Consider the following 19,173-nt stretch of genomic DNA (forward strand, 5'->3'; position numbering starts at 1 on the left):
CACACATGAACAACACACAGACAACACAAACGCACAACACACACAACACACAAACACACAACAGACACGCACAACACACACACAGCACACGCACAACACACACGCACAACACACACACAACACAGCACACACAACACACACACAACATACACGCACAACACACACGCACAACACACAGCACACACACACAACACACATGCACAACACACACAAACGCACAACACACACAGCACACACACACAACACACATACACAACACACACATCACACACAACACACACAGCAAACACACGCACAACACAAACAGCACATACAGAAGCACCATACACACACGCACAACACATAAACACACAACACGCACAACCACATATACAGTATATATAACAGAAATATGTGTTGTAAAGTGGAAATGTTGAGAAGTAGGGAGCCAGAAAAATTATTGAGCAATCATATATTAATAAAAATATTCAGTACTGTGTTTAAAGATTGCTGTGAATGACTACAATTCTGATGACTTTAGTCTGCTTTAATAAATATGTCATCCACATACTTATTGCCAGTTTATGGCCTAAACCCAATAAAACGCACAAGATAAGGTGCTTAACAAGGGCAATATGTATGAATTCTGCATGCTTGGCATTAATGTAGGTGAAAAATCCCGACCTTCTTGTACTTCTTGTTTATTGCTTTTTTATTGCATTTACCATGGTTGCTGTATGGAGAAGGTGCCCTATAGTGAGTAATGCAGAAGGATACTGTGTATTTCTTTAGAAATTCCGGCCAGCTGTATATGTTTGTGTGTATATATATATATATATATATATATATATATATATATATATATATAATGTGTGTGTGTGTGTATGTATTTGTGTATGTATATATGTCTATATACTGTTTATGTGTTTATATGTGTAAATATGTATGTGCACACATACATACATACATACATATATACACATATAAACACATTAATAGAAAATCACCCCCCTTTAAAATAATCACATTTTGTTTTTTTTTTTGTTTTTTGTTTATCCAGTTGTATTTGCAACTTATAACATCCAAGTGAAAAACACCAACATGTCAGGCAAAAATAAAGACAATTCAAAAACAGATTTACTGAATTGGAAAGAGGATCATCCCCTTGTGTCAGTATTTTGTAGAACAACCTTTTGCTTTAATTACAGCCTTTAGTCTGTTGGGATATGTCTCTACTAACTTTGCACATCTAGACTGTGCAATATTTGCCCACTCTTCTTTGCAGAACTGCTCCAGTTCTGTTACATTTGATGGTGACCGTTTGTGGACTGCAGTCTTCAAGTCATGCCACAGATATTTAATGGGGTTTGGGCTCTGACTTGGCCATACAAGGACATTCATCCTTTTTTCCTTCAACCACTGTGTGGTCATTTTTGCTGTGTGCTTTGTTTCATTGTCATGTTGGAAGGTAAACCTTCTTCCCATTGACAACTTCCTGGCAGAGGGCAGCAGATTTTCCTCCAGAATTTGACAGTATTTGGCCCCATCCATTATTCCTTCTATCCTGACAAGTGCTCCAGTGCCTGCTGCAGAGAAACCCCCATAACAGGATATTACAACCTCAATGCTTTACTGTAGGTATGGTGTTATTTGGATGGTGAGCTGTATTGGATTTCCTCTAGACTTATTGTTTTGTGTTGAGGCCAAATATTTCAATTTTTGTCTCATCTGACCATAACACCTTTTTGCATGTGGCCTCAGAATCTCCTAGGTGTGCAATGGCAAAGCTCAGTCATGACTGCATGTGGCTTGTCTTGAGGAGTGGCTTTTTTCTTGCAACCCTCCCATACAAGTCACATTTGTGGAGTATTTGTGATATTGTTGTCACATGCACACAATGACCACTCTTTGTCATAAATTCCTGCAACTGCTTCAGAGTTGCTGTGGGCTTCTTCATAGCCTCTCTGACCAGTTTCCTCCTGGCTCTTTCATCCAGTCCTGATCCAGAAAGGTTCCGTGTTGTACCAAATACCTTCCACTTCTTAATAATAGACTTCACTGTGCTTCTAGGCATTGATAAAACCTTTGATATTTTCTTGTATCCATCTCCTGACTTGTGACTGTCCACAACTTTATCCCGGAGATATTTTGACAGTGCCCTGCAACCCATAGTTGATTGTTTGCTTCAGTTGCACTACCATGGACTGAGATGCTCCAGGAAAGTTCTTTTCATGCTGAGCTAATCAATATGCCCACAGTTGATCACAGTTGAAGGTAAAATGGCAGTGTGTGTGCCGTTGAGAAGGTGATTAGCTACACCTAATTGAGTTTACAAGTAATTTTAAGAGGGGGGTGATCCTTTTTCCAACTCAGTGATTCTGTTTTTGAATTGTCTTTATTTTTGCCTGACATGTTGATGTTATGTTATAAGTTGCACTGAGTAAATACAACTGGATAAACAAGAATACTTACTGTCTTAATTTCAGGCTGAAAAGCAACAAAATGTGATTATTTTCAAGGGGGGGTGATTCTTTTCAATACCCACTGTATATACACGTTTGAGCCCTTGCCAGTCAAATACCTTGAAATATAAAATATTGAAAAATATTAATAATTAATGTAAATTATTATAGATGTACTTCAAAAAATCAAAATAATCCATAGAATATATATGTATATTTTACAGTATCTATAATAATTATTAATATTTAGTATTAATACTTTTTACAATGTTTCATATTTAATATTTACATAACACGCCTAAGATAACTACATGTGCAGTTAGGTCTGGAAATAATTGGACACTGACACAAGTTTTTTATTTCGGCTGTTTACCAAAATAAATTCAAATTACAGTTAATTAATTAATAAATATCGGCTTTAAGTGCAGACTCTCGGCTTTAATTTGAGGGTATTCACATCCAAATTGGAGGAAAGGTTTAGGAATTACAGCTCTTTAATATGTAGCCCCCTCTTTTTCAAGGGACCAAATGTAATTGGACAATTGACTCAAAAGCTGTTTCATGTACAGGTGTGGGCTATTTCATCATTATTTAATGATCAATTATGCAGGTAAAAGGTCTGGAGTTGATTCCAGGTGTGACTTTCACATTTGGAAGCTATTGCAGTGAACCCACAACATGCGTTCAAAGGAGCTTTTAATGCAAGTGAAACAGGCCATACTTAGGCTGCAAAAAAAAAAATCCATCAGAGAGATAGCAGGAACATTAGGAGTGGCCAAATTAACAGTTTGGTACATTCTGAGAAAGAACACACTGGTGAACTCTGCATCACAAAAAAGGCCTGGACGTCCATGAAAGACAACAGTGGTGAATGATCATAGGATCCTTTCCTTGGTAAAGAAAAACCCCTTCACAACATCCAGTCAATTGAAGAACCTTCTCCAGGAGATAGGCATATCTTTATCCAAGTCTACCATAAAGAGAAGACATCCCAAGAGCAAATACAGAGATCTAAAAAAGCCAGTCCAATTCTGGACCAGCATTCTTTGGACAGATGAAACTAAGATCAACCTATACCAGAATGATGGGAAGAATAAAGTATGTAGAGGGCTTGGAACGGCTCATGATCCGAAGCATGCCACATCATCTGTAAAACACAGTGGATGCAGTGTGATGGCATGGGCATGCATGGCTTCCAATGGCACTGGGTCACTAGTGTTTATTGATGATGTGACAGAAGACAGAAGCAGCCGGATGAATTCTGAAGTGCATAGGGATATATTGTCTGCTCAGATTTAGCAAAATTCAGCAAAGTTGATTGAACAGTGCTTCACTTTACTGATGGACAATGACCCAAAACATACTGCGAAAGCAACCCAGGAGTTTTTTAAGGCAAAGAAGTGGAATATTCTGCAATGGCCGAATCAATCACCTAATCTCAACCCGACCGAGCATGCATTTCACTGTCTAAAGAAAAAACTTAAGGAAGAAAGACCCACAAACAAATATCAACTGAAGACAGCTGTAGTAAAGGCCTGGCAAAGCATCACAAAAGAGGAAACCCAGCGTTTTGAGATGTCCATGTGTTCCAGACTTCAATCAGTCATTGCCTGCAAAGGATTCTTGACAAAGTATTAAAAATATATTTTTTTATTTATGATTGTGTTAATTTGTCCAATTATATTTGAGCCCCTGAAATAAGGTGACTGTGTGTGAAAATGGTTGTAATTCCTAAACATTTCATGCAATATTTTTGTTCAACCCCTTGAATTAAAGATGAAAGTCTGCACTTCAATTGCATCTTGGTTGTTTCATTCCAAAACCATTGTGATGTGGTGTACAGAGCCAGCATTATGAAAATTGTGTCAGTGTCTAATTATTTACGGACCTAACAGTATGCCAACCTGACACCACGTTAGATCTAAAGCTGGTTATACATATTTTACATTCCAATGTTCTTCAAATATAATAAAGATATAATTTTATTTATTTACCTGTATTTTAAATATATATTTCTATATATAACTGATAATGTTAATGTCAAATACATATCTATACCTATAATAGATATACAGGTATACAGGTATAGATGATATACAGTGGGGCAAAAAAGTATTTAGTCAGCCACCAATTGTGCAAATTCTCCCACTTAAGAAGATGAGAGAGGCCTGTAATTTTCATCATAGGTATACCTCAACTATGAGAGACAAAATGTGGAAACAAATCCAGACAATCACATTGTCTGATTTGGAAATAATTTATTTGCAAATTATGGTGGAAAATAAGTATTTGGTCAATATCAAAAGTTCATCTCAATACTTTGTTATAGATCCTTTGTTGACAATGACAGAGGTCAAACGTTTTCTGTCTTCACAAGGTTGTCACACACTGTTGCTGGTATGTTGGCCCATTCCTGCATGCAGATCTCCTCTAGAGCAGTGATGTTTTGGGGCTGACACTGGGCAACACAGACGTTCAACTCCCTCCAAAGGTTTTCTATGGGGTTGAGATCTGGAGACTGGCTAGGCCACTCCAGGACCTTGAAATGCTTCTTACGAATCCACTCCTTCGTTGCCCGGGCGGTGTGTTTGGGATCATTGTCATGCTGAAAGACCCAGCCACGTTTCATCTTCAATGCCCTTGCTGATGGAAGGAGGTTTGCACTCAAAATCTCACGATACATGGTCCCATTCATTCTTGCATGTACACAGATCAGTCGTCCTGTTCCCTTTGCAGAGAAACAGCCCCAAAGCATGATGTTGCCACCCCCATGCTTCACAGTAGGTATGGTGTTCTTTGGTTGCAACTCAGCATTCTCTCTCCTCAAAACATGACGAGTTGTGTTTCTACCAAACAGTTCTACTTTGGTTTCATCTGACCACATGACATTCTCCCAATCCGCTTCTGGATCATCCAAATGCTCTCTAGCATACTTCAGACGGGCCCGGACATGTACTGGCTTAAGCAGGGGGACACGTCTGGCACTGCAGGATCTGAGTCCCTGCGGCGTAGTGTGTTACTAATGGTAGCCTTTGTTACGTTGGTCCCAGCTCTCTGCAGGTCATTCACTAGGTTCCCCTGTGTGGTCCTGGGATGTTTGCTCACCGTTCTTGTGATCATTTTGACCCCACGGGGTGAGATCTTGCGTGGAGCCCCAGATCGAGGGAGATTATCAGTGGTCTTGTATGTCTTCCATTTTCTAATTATTGCTCCCACAGTTGATTTCTTCACACCAAGCTGCTTGCCTATTGCAGATTCAGTCTTCCCAGCCTGGTGCAGGTCTACAATTTTGTTTCTGGTGTCCTTCGACAGCTCTTTGGTCTTCACCATAGTGGAGTTTGGAGTGTGACTGTTTGAGGTTGTGGACAGGTGTCTTTTATACTGATAGCAAGTTCAAACAGGTGCCATTAATACAGGAAATGAGTGGAGGACAGAGGAGTCTCTTAAAGAAGAAGATACAGGTCTGTGAGAGCCAGAAATCTTGCTTGTTTGTAGGTGACCAAATACTTATTTTCCACCATAATATGCAAATAAATTATTTCCAAATCAGACAATGTGATTGTCTGGATTTGTTTCCACATTTTGTCTCTCATAGTTGAGGTATACCTATGATGAAAATTACAGGCTTCTCTCATCTTCTTAAGTGGGAGAACTTGCACAATTGGTGGCTGACTAAATACTTTTTTGCCCCACTGTATATAGGCGGGATCAGACTGATATACTTCAGGAAAGTTCTACTCTGTGAAAAGCATCACTGGGCTAAAAAGCTGCACCCAGGTGGGGAATCGCCATAGAACAGGCTAACAATGGTATTGAGCTGGTTGTTCGTTCCTGTGAGTGCACTTCTCTCTGTATGTATTTAAGGTTGCAATATCCAAAGTCCTTTGGTTAGTGCACATTGGGTTTCGCTTGCATGCAAAAGTTTTACTTTCAACTTGCAATACACACACTAAGCCGCTCGTGCAAAAAGATGACTTCAAGCAATGTTTATGCTGGGGGGGGGGGCACTAAATAGTGCATCACTTGTAATCTTGCCCATAATATGTGTGTGTGTGTGCAGATTGCAAGTTTTTGGAACCATTAAGTGACTAATAATTTTGAAGTTCTTTTTTTTTTTTTTTTTTTTTTTTTTATTGAATATAAAAAAAAGTTACATAATCACGGGAAGATAAATTCACATTTAAACCAATAAGATCTGACAGTACATATCATATCATATTTTACATTTTGTACAGTGCGTATTACAGGTCTCAAGAAGAAAAACCACATCTTTGAATATATATAGGACAAAAACAAAACAAAACAAAACAAAAAAAAAAACAACAAAAAAAAACAAAAACAAAAAAAAAAAAAAACCCCGCAAAAAGGACCGCCCTCCTCCACTGGCCCAATCGTCCGTGCCCCCATCCACCCTCCTGGCGTCTAACCCTCTACCCACTCTCGCGGGAAGTGCCCTGCATATATATTTGTCATTATAAACACAGAGTCACGGAATGGTTTTATCACCTTCCTTTGACATGCCAGCGGCAGAGATATGACAAAAGATTCCCACTTCCGAAAAAAAGTGGATAAATGTTCTTCTTGGGGATAAGGGATATTAAATTGTTCTACAGTGAGTTGGTTTAATAAAGCTTTTTTAAAGTGCGATATTTGGGGTGCATCTCGCGCCTTCCATAATTTGAGAATAAGAATACGTCCCGTTAATATAACTGTATTGATGAGGTTAAAATTTTTAAGTATACCTTGGCAATTAACTAAAAAGAAAATATCAATAGGCTTTAAATGATGGTCTAAGTGTAGGGTTGTATTCATCCAGTAGTTTATCTTCATCCAATATTGGATAATTTTAGGACAAGCCCACAGACAATGAAATAAGTCCACTTCCGCTGCGCAACACCTAGAGCAAAAAATGCTAGTCTTATACCATTTGGATAACTGATTTGGTGTATAATACCTCTGTAGACCTATTTTGATTTGAGACTCTCTCCATGAAGTTGGGACCCAACTTTGTTGTGTTATCTTGAAGCTACCGATAACCGTCTGCTCGTCTATATTCGGAAAATAAGGCGACCATTTTACTGTCATATCAGTAACCTGCATATTAGAAGATTTTTGGACTATGAGTGAATATAGTGAAGATATTGCAAATACGCCAGCTGCGTATAAAGTTACCCTAGTCTGGATATCCCCTAACGACCAATTATTTCCAAAACTAGAAAGTAATTCTTGGAGATAGTGTCTGATTTGCAAGTAGGCGTAGAACTCGTGTGTTCCCAGATTGAATTTCTGCACCAATTCTACAAATGTTACTGGCAGACCCGTATTTCCCCGGATTTGCCCCACAAATTTCAAACCCTTTGCCGCCCAATCTTTAAAAATCTGGTTAGACAACCCAGGTATAAAGTTAGGGTTACCACCGATGGATAAATAGCTTGAGACATGCACAGGGCAATCAAGGGTGCTGCATAGTTTCTGCCATGCAATTATGATGTTCTTGAACATAGATATATAAAAGATATTGGATGGTAGCGAGGTCAGAGGGCAATGGAGTAAAGCCTTCAGGCAGAAGGGGGCGACCAATTCTGATTCCCCGGAAAAGGAGGAAATTTGCTCCTTTTCCGATAGCCAATCTATCGCGATCCTGGAGATACACGCCAAATTGTAAGCTTGGATGTTGGGGAGAGCCAGCCCCGCTGCGAGCTTGTTATTCATAAGTCGGTGGCATGCTATTCTGGGTTTGGAGCCTTTCCATAAGAAACGCGAGCATGCTTTATTATACTTAATAACATCCTTTTTGTGCAGGAAAAGCGGTATATTTTGTAGAATGTATAAAAATTTAGGAAAAATAACTGATTTGATCAGCATCACTCGTGCCGAAAGGGATATGGGCAGACCAATCCAATCATCCAATTTTTTACCACATTGTTCCAGGCAATCCGTAAAATTTGCCTTGTACCATTCCGCTGGATTACGGGATAATTTCAAACCTAAGTATGAAATTTGTGGAACTTCTAAGAATGGATGGTCTACAAGAGATGTGGGATCTTTATGTAGCCACAGAAGCTCTGATTTTGTGGCATTTATCTTATACCCTGATATCTCTCCAAAATCCGCGACAATACTCTGCAAAGTTGGCAGCGCTGAATTCAAATTAGATAGAAATAAGAGTAGATCGTCTGCGTACAGAAGCAGAACATGTTTCTCCCCTGCCAACGAAATACCCTCTAGCTCTTGACGCAGTAATAGAGCCAAGGGTTCTAAACTGATGTTGAATAGAAGAGGGGAGAGGGGGCACCCCTGCCTAGTACCTCTGTGTAAGGTCAGTCGTTGGGATAGGACATTATTAATAATTAATGCGGATGTCGGAGCTCTATAGATTAAACCAATATAATCATTAAATTTTCCCGACAGGCCAAATTGCTCCAGGGAATATAACAAGTGCTCCCAGTTAACACGGTCAAATGCCTTCTCTGCATCTACCGTTAAAATTGCTTTATCTATGATCTTATGTTGATTGTGGAACACCTGTCTGTTCCAGTACGACTCGATTAGTATTAGTAATTTTCGCATATTTTTGACAGGGTTTCGTCCTGGCATAAAACCCGATTGGTCTCCATGTATTATGCTTCCAATGCATGGTTTCAGCCGGTTGGCGAGAATAGCAGCCAAAATCTTATAGTCCGTATTTAGGACAGATATGGGCCGATAAGAATTAGGTATCTCAGGATCTTTGCCCTTTTTCAGAATTAGTGAAATATTCGCGGCGGCGAAGTACTGGGAGCAACTCGAATTTTCTGAAAAATAATAATTGAATAACTTTACCAATACCGGTACCACCTGTGGTTCTAAAATTCTATAAAATTCAATAGGGAACGAATCGGGTCCGGCGGCTTTATTTGGTTTGGCCTGTTTAATTGCAGCAGTTATCTCCTCTTCAGATATAGTAACATTCAGAGAGTTCCTCATTTCTTCTGAAAGTTTTGGAACCTTTATCCTCTGCCAAAATTCTGCTTTCTTGCTTGGATTTGGGGTCTCAGATTTGAATACTTCTTGAAAGTATTCCACAAATACCCTTTCAATGTCAGGATGTTTCGTGTAGCGTGCAGTGCCCTGTTTAATTGCTGGAATGGCTTGCCTTAGGGCAGGTTTAACCAACCTAGCCAAAAATTTTGCGGATCTTCCTTTATGGCCGCCATACAATGCTTTCGCTTTGATGTCCTCCTGAACACTATTTTGTTTTATATGGATATCACGCACTGTCTTAGCGTTTACATATGTCTCCCAATGTTGTTTAATGGGATTACTAATATACCTTCTATATGCATTTTTGACTTGATTAGCCATCTGCCTCTCTACCTGAGTGTGTTTCTTTTTCAAAGAAATCATATATGATTTTATTTCCCCACGCAGGACAGCCTTTGAGGCTTCCCAAAATATCTCGATCTTGTCAAAGTAATTCCTGTTATTTTCTGAGTATTCGACCCACTTAGATTTTAACCAATTTTGAAAGCTTACATTATTATTTAAAAATTTAGGGAAGGGAAAGCGGATACCACTTGTATTTCTTAAAGCCATATTACATGACAATGAGATGATCGCGTGATCCGAAATTATAATTTCTTCAATTTGTGAAGTCCAGTTCCAACCAAGAAGAGAGTCTGAAATAAAAAAATAGTCTATCCTGGACAGCGCCTGCTGCGCATGAGACATGCATGTGAATGTACGACTATCTGGGTTCTGAGAGCGCCAAATATCAATTAGGCCTAATTGTGTGCAAAACTTATGAAAAATACGAACCTTTCTGCATCTCGCCCGCAGTGATCTTTTTTTCAAATTATCCAACACGGTATCTGAAATCAGATTGAGATCACCAGCGATAATTAAATTATTGCCTATAAATTTATGTAGTGTATATGTTAACATGGACCAGAAGTTATAGTCTATTTGGTTCGGGCCATAGATATTGCATATTACGTAATGTATTTTATTAATTTCGATTTCCAGTATTAGAAACCTCCCTTCCGGGTCTGCCTCCACATTATGCACATGATAATTCAAATTTTTATTGAGTAATATGGCCACCCCTCTTTTTCTGGAAGTAGCGGGCGCTGCCACAACCTCCCCTACCCATTTGGATTTAAGTTTGGGAAATTCTTGGGGCTTAAGGTGTAGTTCTTGTAGCAACACTATATCAGGCCGGAATCTACCCAGATGTTTAATTATAGATTTACGTTTCATTGGGGAGGTTACACCCCCCACATTCCAAGACAGAAGATTTAATTTACTTTCCATAATATTTTAAGCCTATATTGTGAGTGAGGTGGATAAATGCATCCGGGCGAACAGGTCGGGAGGAGGGAGGGAGAGGGAGACAAAAAAAAAAACCCAGCAACCTTCTTGCAGTAGAACAGATACATAACAATCCAGACATAAACAACAATACAAAAAAAAAAAAAAAAACCCCAAAAAACAAAGAAATTACTCACTACTGGCTACTTTATGGGACCCCCTCCTCTCTGCAGAAAGTCTCAGCTTCCATAACATTATTCAATGTGAAGTATTTACCCTCTCTCAGTACTACCAATCTCGCAGGATACATCAATCTGATATTGTAATTTCCCTTTTGTAATCTGCCATAAAAGAAAGACATGTCTCTTCTTTTAGCCAGAGTTTCTGATGAAAAATCCTGAAAGATCAGCAGTCTGTGAGAGCGAAACACTAAGGGGTTACATTTCCGATAATGTTGTAGGTATAACATCTTGTCCTGGAAATTAAGAAATTTAAATATAACTGGTCTGGGTCTATTGCCCTCGTTATCTTCTCTACGTGGCCCTATCCTGTGCACCATCTCTATCTGGAAGGGGGCAGCAGGAGCCGGAATCTGCAGAGCCTGAGGAAGCGTAATAGATACAAAGGCCATCAGATCCTGAAACTCTGACGTTTCTGGGAGGCCGATCACTTTCAGGTTATTTCGTCTTGAGCGATCTTCAAGATCCTCAATCTTCGCTTGTAATGATGCGATCATTTTTCTATGCGCCTCAGTAATAGGCTCCTGTACATTAAATCTATCCTCTAAATCCGAAATCCGATTTTCCGCTTCCTCCATCCTTGCGGAAAATTGTCTAACTTCTGCAGTAAGATTTGAAATTTTGGATCTAATTTCCAATTTTACAGATTCGAATTGAGGAGTTAGAATTTTTGCCACCTCGGCGGCAAACTCTGCCATATTACTGCCCATTAGAGACGATGGACTTTTGTCTAAAGGAGTATCAATGCTAGAATCCAGCGTCCTGCTGCCCCCCTTCTTGTCTTTGGATTTAGGCGGCATATTGGAGGGAGAGCTCTTTTGGTGCATGTACCTATCCATAAACTGCTGCTTACAAATAATTGAGTGTATGAAGAAGAAGAAGAAAAAAAAAAAAAAAAAAAAAAAAAAAAAAACCACCCAACAATGTTTCCAATAGTACCTATAATAATCGTATGTTTATATATGTAACTTAGAGATTGTAGAGCTTACCTGAACTTATTACTATCTCCAGTCCCTACCCTTACTCTAATGAAAGCTTAAGTTTCCCTTATTTGTACACGTAAAATTCTTAACAGCACAAAAGAGTACTCTCTGTAATATTTGTGTCCCAAAGATTTATATTATTCTAATCCTGACTAACATAGGGAAAGGAGGAACTGTATCAAAGTGCTTTCTAAAGTGCTTACATTTCAATACTCGTGCTACTTTAACTGTTAAATGCTCTAAAGAAAAATAACTTTATAACAAAATGCTTCTTAGTGGCTCCGTTTCAGTCTAATACTAAAAAAAAAAAAAAAACTAGAACAAAGTGCCTCTTAAAGTGGTTGTGCTTCTATTATAGTTATTACTAACAGTAAAAAAAGATTATAACAAACTACGCCTTAAAGTGCTAAAGTGCTTATATCAAAAAAAAAAAAAAAAACAAAAGAGGGAAGAAAACCTTGGGAACGGAGAAGGTGCTACCTAAGAGATATTTGTGCTTCTGATGTAATGTACTTTTGCTAAATCATGCAAGCTTTATATATGATTACATGTGCTTTCAAAGAATAAGAGTATATGCTTTGGCATTTAAGAGACTATCAAGTTAATAGGCTCACAACAGAGAAAAAGAAAAACAAAAAGAACAGCACTTGTAATATGGGCTTTCACATAGAACTCTCAATCATATACATATTGGATGAGCATTTAAATAGGCCAGTTATAAAGCACCTTAAGTAGAACAACATACATATATGATTAATACTTTAATGCCTTGTGTTCTTGCTGCCAAACAGATTCCCTTGTGATGAAATCAGTGAAACTATAGACACAACTGGATACTTGCTTTAGCAGCAGGGAACTAAAACGTCCACACAAAGTAAAGATTCTGCAAAGCTGGGTATAGATGTGGCACAAAGTTCCTCCAGCACTGATCTCTTCCAATCACAAGTAACTATAGTGATACATGCTGCAGAACCAAGGGTTAAATGCTGGTATAGGCTATTATTCAAGAGGAAACAAGCAAAACCCCAGCGAGCATGAAAATTAGCCAAAGTTCCACCAAACAGATAGCCCGCACCGCCTCCTATTAATAAGCCACTTTTTTTTTCTCTGAGACCGCTTGGGTCACTACCATTTGTCCCAATACCTCTGGTACCCCACACGTGCAGCTTTAACTGTACAGGCTAGGATTACAGGAGCGGAACACAGTCCACAGTGCTCTTTAACAGATAAAGTGAAATTTCAAGTGTAGCGGGGCACGCACTACTCACTGTTCTGAGCTCAGAGTTGCTTTATCGACAGAGCCCCAGGCGACCCATTGACTCGCAGTCTCCTCACGAGCGGCAACAATAGGATCAACAAATCCCGACCACGCCGGGTCAGAAAGAGGCGCGTACAAACAAGCAGATTCTGGTGCGTCTGGGCACACCTATGGGGGGACCTCTCATGCAACAGGACCCCTTCCTTATGCGCCTCCACCAGAGACCACAAAACCCCGACCGTGCTGGGGCAGAAAGGAGGACCCACTCAGGTAAACAGGTGCAGGTGTGGCCAGGCACACCTGTGAGGGCGGCTCCCGTGCAGCAAGCCTCCTATACGTCCAAGTTCACTGCCCGGCTCCGGGTCTCCCATCCAGCGACACACTGCAGTGATCCATCCAGAAACCAGGTAGGATGTTAGATTTGATTGGCTGATTAGCAGGTTGGTGGGCTAGCAAACTGCTGCGACCTCTGCAGACTTGTTATACTCGAACACCGCAACGATGCTCAGATGCTGTTAGTGCTTTTTCCCAGCGCTGCAGTTGCGGCAGGAACAGGTCTGTATGTATCCGGGTAACCAGGTACCCTTAAGGAAAAGGCCAGATAGGTATATGCCAAAACCTCTGAAGAAAATGGTGTGCAGTAGCCACCCTGCACAAATAGGCTTTATAAGCGGACTTCTTATGCAGGATCCATGATCCTAATACCCAAGCTGCTGCTGCGGCAGTCCAGCCAAGGGAACAGCATAAGCTGGTGATAAACCTGTGCCTCACGTAGAAACGCGGAGCAGCGGTAACTACCTCTACCTGCAGCTACCTGTCTGCCCCGCCTCCAGCCGGAAGTCCACCTGTACTGAGTATAATTTTGAAGTTCTAATATACAGTAAGTCCCTACTTACAAACTTTCACGTTACAAACTTTCAAAGATACAAACATGCTTTGGCATGTCAAATCACAGAAGTTAGTTCCGTTTTTGTTCACTCCGTGCTGTTTTACTATACAAGGTAAGATTAAAATGTTTTCTTTACAGTATTGTTTGTTTTTTATGTACTACTGTACTGTAATTTGTGTGAAAAGTATAATAAAGTGAGGGTTTTCACACAAATTACAATACAGTTGGACTTACAAACAAATTGGACTTGCAAATATGCTCCCGGAACGGAACTCGTTCGTAAGTATGGGACTTACTGTACTACTCTAAAAAAATAAACTAGTATTAATAGTTATGTATGTGTATTAATATATGCATACTGTCTTAGGTAATGAGGAGTATCTCACCCGCACACTTTACAACTCTTTCATTAACTATTTGGCAGCATAACTGATTTCTTTACCTACATGAAATCTAAATCTTCTAAGCTTCCTGTTGTCCTGTTGTTTTACAGGGAGATATTGGACCACCTGGGCCAGATGGACCTGCAGTAAGTATATCACACAAAGCTTAATTTTGTACATGTTCATTGAGAACTTATGGAACATATATAAGATATACTAGTCTAGAAAGACAAATAGCTCAAGCTACCCAGTTTACTGAATACTATTACTTGCAATAATTGCACTGCAATTGTATAATATTTTTTTCCTTCTTTTTATTCCAGGGTAGAGGACCTCCAGGGCCTCCAGTAAGTAATCTAAAAACATAAGCCAACGTTACTTCGGTAGTGTTAATAATTAGGACAGTTTCTAGAGAATCTGGTTCCAAAATGAAATTCTAAAGCATGGCTCACAAATTCTAAAGTGCAACTTTCCATGTCTAACTGTCCTTTAATTTTAAATAAAGCACCCATAGAGTCACCTACAGACACAACAAATGCAATCACACACAGGCACTCACAGACATCCACATACACACCTAGGCATCCATAGCACCCTATGCATATACACACACATACAGCCACCCACAGACATCCACATACATACAACACAGTCACTGATACACATCCATATGCACAAAAACAAGTGCCCATAGACATCCACATGCGTACACACATAGTCACTGATAGACATCCACATGCACAAAAACAGGTGCCCATAGACACAGACACAAAGTCCCCTATAGACATCCACATGCTTATAGACACCCAGGCAGCCAGGATGGGGTTAGTATCTGTTTTTTAAACTGGAATTCCCATTTTACTCATTGATTTGAACTTGACACAGGTTCAGCAATGTAGAAACAGTACACTACCCCCTTGGGCTTTAGAAATTGAATTTTATTATAGACACCAGCTCAATAAGTGAGGACTCAGAAAATAATTATATAGAGTATGTATAAAGAAAGCCACATAGAAAAAAGTACCTAATATGCCAAACAATTAAACCTAATATCTAATAAATGGGCACTTTAAATAATACAAATATGAAAAAACCCCATAGGTTATTAGACCTAGGCAACCCATCCCTTACTGCCAAAGCTGGACAAAAGAGAGCAGATATAGTACTCATATGCCATGCAATGCAATCCAGCCTCATGTACGAGACATATAATCACTAAGAAGTACCAGTCTGTCTAAGATGATTCTGTCTCCACCCAGATAACTCACCTGCAGGGACTTCACTCAACCAGACTAGATAAATGCAAATATGCAATATAAACATCAGCAGGCAGCCTTCAAATCGAGCTCTCCTTGCACTCCTATCACTGTGTGTAACCAGTCCTGCACTATAAAAGAACAGCCCACTGCCAAGCCACTCATTCAGATCAAGCAAACTTGTGCAGTTGGGTGTGGCTGAGAAAGAGAAGCCACTACACATCCTGCCTACAGTCACATCCTCCTTTTAAAGCAAGACTTCTGTCCTCAAAGCTCATCTGTTGTGTTAAAGTTTGCAAACTCCCTTGCAACTAGGAAGTCATTGACACAGTCACTGCATAGGTTCTCCTGCTCTCTTGCAGTAGTGTTGTAGATCTACACCCCACCACGTGCTTTATGGGCCTCTGGCACCCAGGGTAGCTGCCCTGCTTGCCCCCGATCTAAAAACTATAAATCCTGTCCATTGTTTCCTCCTCTTTAGTCACACTTCTGGAGAAATACAAGGTCTCAGTGTGCTTTGTGACAAAATGAAGTATATAATATGATAAAAATGTTATGGAGAGTTGTAATTTACTGGGTATTTAGTAAGGAAATATAACAATATACACCTTTCAGACATACTGTATATTGGTTATAGACAATGGAATTGTATACCTGATTAACTCTTTACATTCTTTCAGGGTTTTGCTGGACCAAGTGGATTACCAGGAGGCGCAGGGCCACAGGGGCCAGTGGTTAGTGTCTTTACCTGTTATCACTATTAATGTTTTATGTTAATCATTCAGTAGAAACGTTTGTGTAGGAATCATATAATGGTATTGCTGTGGCCTTTTGCCCTATCATTGAGGCCCTAGCTAACTAGGCTAAAAGGGAGAACTTTACAGCATTTTTAAGGATAGCCCTGGTTTTGGAGCCCTGTCCTGCTGTCCCTACCATCATAATGCTCTGGTTTAAAAAAAAAAAACAGGGACCACCTGGAAAATGCCCATCCATGACCTCAGAATGCCCAATCACACCCATGGACTGCCTTGTCTCTGCCTATAGTATGTCTGAACTCACCGATAAACTACCCTGTCCCGGCCTTAAGCTATTTACCCTTGCCCTGAGCCCATCACAATTCTGCCTGTAGCCTCCCAGTACCAGATAAAAGCCTAAAACGGTTAGAAGGGATGTATGTGTGTATTATATGTGTGCCTTCATCTCTTGCTCTAAATAAAAAAATATATGCTTGTCCCATGCCCTCGATAGCAAAAAAAACACATTAGGTTTTCAAAATGCTGAAAAATAAAGTTTTATGTTCCATTAGTTTAATAAGTTGTTTGATTTAAATTTTAAGGCATGTCACATTGTATTCCATGAATCAAAAGAAGAGATCACTCACTACATTTTTCCTTACAGGGACCCTCTGGTCAACCAGGACTTTCTGGCCCCCCTGGGCCCCCAGGCCCCCCTGTGAGTCATGTTCATAATATTATACTTATATATAATAATGCTTAACAGTATATGTGTGAAATGAATGCAGAGATAGACATCATATGCTAGAGAACACATAAGAACATTCATAAAAAAACACAGCTAACCAAAAATAATTGCATACTTTTGTAACTTTATAATTTCCTTCTCTATATAATCTATAAATTTGTCACCATTTTCTGATCTTTCTATTTTGATTTATTGTCTATGTTTTTAATTGAGTACCTGCTTTTAAAGAAGGAAGTAGTTGCATAACCGTTAATTAATTATATATATATATATATATATATATATATATATATATATATATATATATATATATATATATAGAGGGAATGTGCATAGACAGTAATCATACATAGGGTGCATAGCCAGGCATGCTAAGGGCACCCAACATACTGAAGTGAGTATAAAGTAATTAATTACTTGTACAAAGGCAGCTATATATAAAATAATACAGCAAGCACACAGACAATGGGAAACTATATTGTCTGTACTTCATACAGAGGGCAGGCATGTAGCAAGTATAGATAATACTACACCAAGGAATAGGTGTATAGCTGGTACATCCACATACAGAGGCAGGGTTATTTCTGTTACATCCACATAAAGCGGCAGGTGTATAGCTGGTACCTCCCATACAGAGGCAGGTTTATAGCTGGTACAGCCACATATAAAGAGGGTATGTATATTTGCAATAAAATCAAGTACATAATGCATGTATATATTCAGTGATATTGAATGCAGAAGCTCATGTTAAGCTGAAAACTCCATATACAGGGGGCAGATATATAGTCATTAACCCACATGCAAAGAACATGTACACTTTCAGCAATCCGATAACTCTCCTCCAGATACTTTTCTCTATGAAGTTTAAAGAGCTAAGATAAAAAATAGATGTGCTATACCCCAGAACCATCTTTTTTTTTTTTTAACAGGGTCTCCCTGGAGTGGTTCCCAATGGCAATGGTGACCTGCAGGTACGTATATTATGCTATTTATTCTCATAAACACTGATGCACAGCTGTTTAATCTATGTCACCAATGCAGAACCAATAACAGAGCAACAATACATTATAAAACCCAAATTTAAACTATACTATGTTCAGTTTTAAAAATAGATCAGGCAATTTATTTTAAAGGGACATAATTTAGTTTCCTTTAATTCTCTTGAGGGGCCAGTGAAAACATTAACTAAATGCTCAAAAATAGGTAAGGGGGGAAAAAATAGACTTTAATTACTTTATTCATGTATAATTTAATACTAGTAACAATACCTCAGCAAAGTGAAGAGAAATGGACAAAATTGGTTTAGGTTCCCATAGAATTTAGTCAGGTACCCTAAGTATTTTCTCCACATTTGTGCATAGTGGTGTTACTGTTATCCACCATGTGCAGTGGCTTTTACATGACAGACAATTTTTTTTTCTTTTCAATATTGTTTTATTGTGAAAGAAATATATTATAATGACAACAGTTTCAGGAGTAACATGTAAAATCAAAGATCACCAGATGGGGCAAGCAACCTCAAGGGAAAAAGGGGGGGGGAGGGAGAGGGGGAAAGTCACATATTGGGGAAAAGGCAAAAGTGGGAAAGGTTCAATGTAGTATAAGATTTGAGTTGGGTTCTGAATTAGATATTGCATTACAAGGTGAGGCTGGGAACACTACAATGCATATGTGATGATCTTTGGTCGTCCTGGTATACAATCCAGGGTTCCCAGATCTGCCAATACAGATCCTCCTTATCTAGGCTAGAGTAGAAGCTTTTTTCCATACTGGCGTAAAAATTTAATTATAGGGGTCGCGACTGTAATGTCTGGAGGCTGTGGTTTTTCCATGCTCTAGCTATCGCAAGTTTCATGGCTGCAAGGACAAAGACGACCAGTTTGGACAGGGTGGCCGGTATATTTCGTGGGAAGAGATGTAGGAGGGCCATCTCTGGGGTCAGTGGTACTGATA

At 39.3% G+C, this 19,173-nt stretch overlaps 1 protein-coding gene across 1 annotated transcript in view; it reads left to right on the forward strand.

Annotated features, from left to right (window-relative positions):
- Nucleotides 1–19,173, forward strand: part of COL9A3 (collagen type IX alpha 3 chain) — a 118,101-nt gene that overhangs the window by 14,418 nt on the left and 84,510 nt on the right. The window contains exons 6-10 of the mRNA XM_053707973.1: nt 14,593–14,628; nt 14,806–14,829; nt 16,419–16,472; nt 17,137–17,190; nt 18,150–18,191. Coding sequence (XP_053563948.1) covers nt 14,593–14,628; nt 14,806–14,829; nt 16,419–16,472; nt 17,137–17,190; nt 18,150–18,191 — 210 coding nt within the window. The remainder of the gene's footprint in view (nt 1–14,592; nt 14,629–14,805; nt 14,830–16,418; nt 16,473–17,136; nt 17,191–18,149; nt 18,192–19,173) is intronic.

Source organism: Bombina bombina, chromosome 1 (genome assembly GCF_027579735.1).
Source record: "Bombina bombina isolate aBomBom1 chromosome 1, aBomBom1.pri, whole genome shotgun sequence".
NCBI classification, from domain to species: Eukaryota; Metazoa; Chordata; class Amphibia; order Anura; family Bombinatoridae; genus Bombina; species Bombina bombina.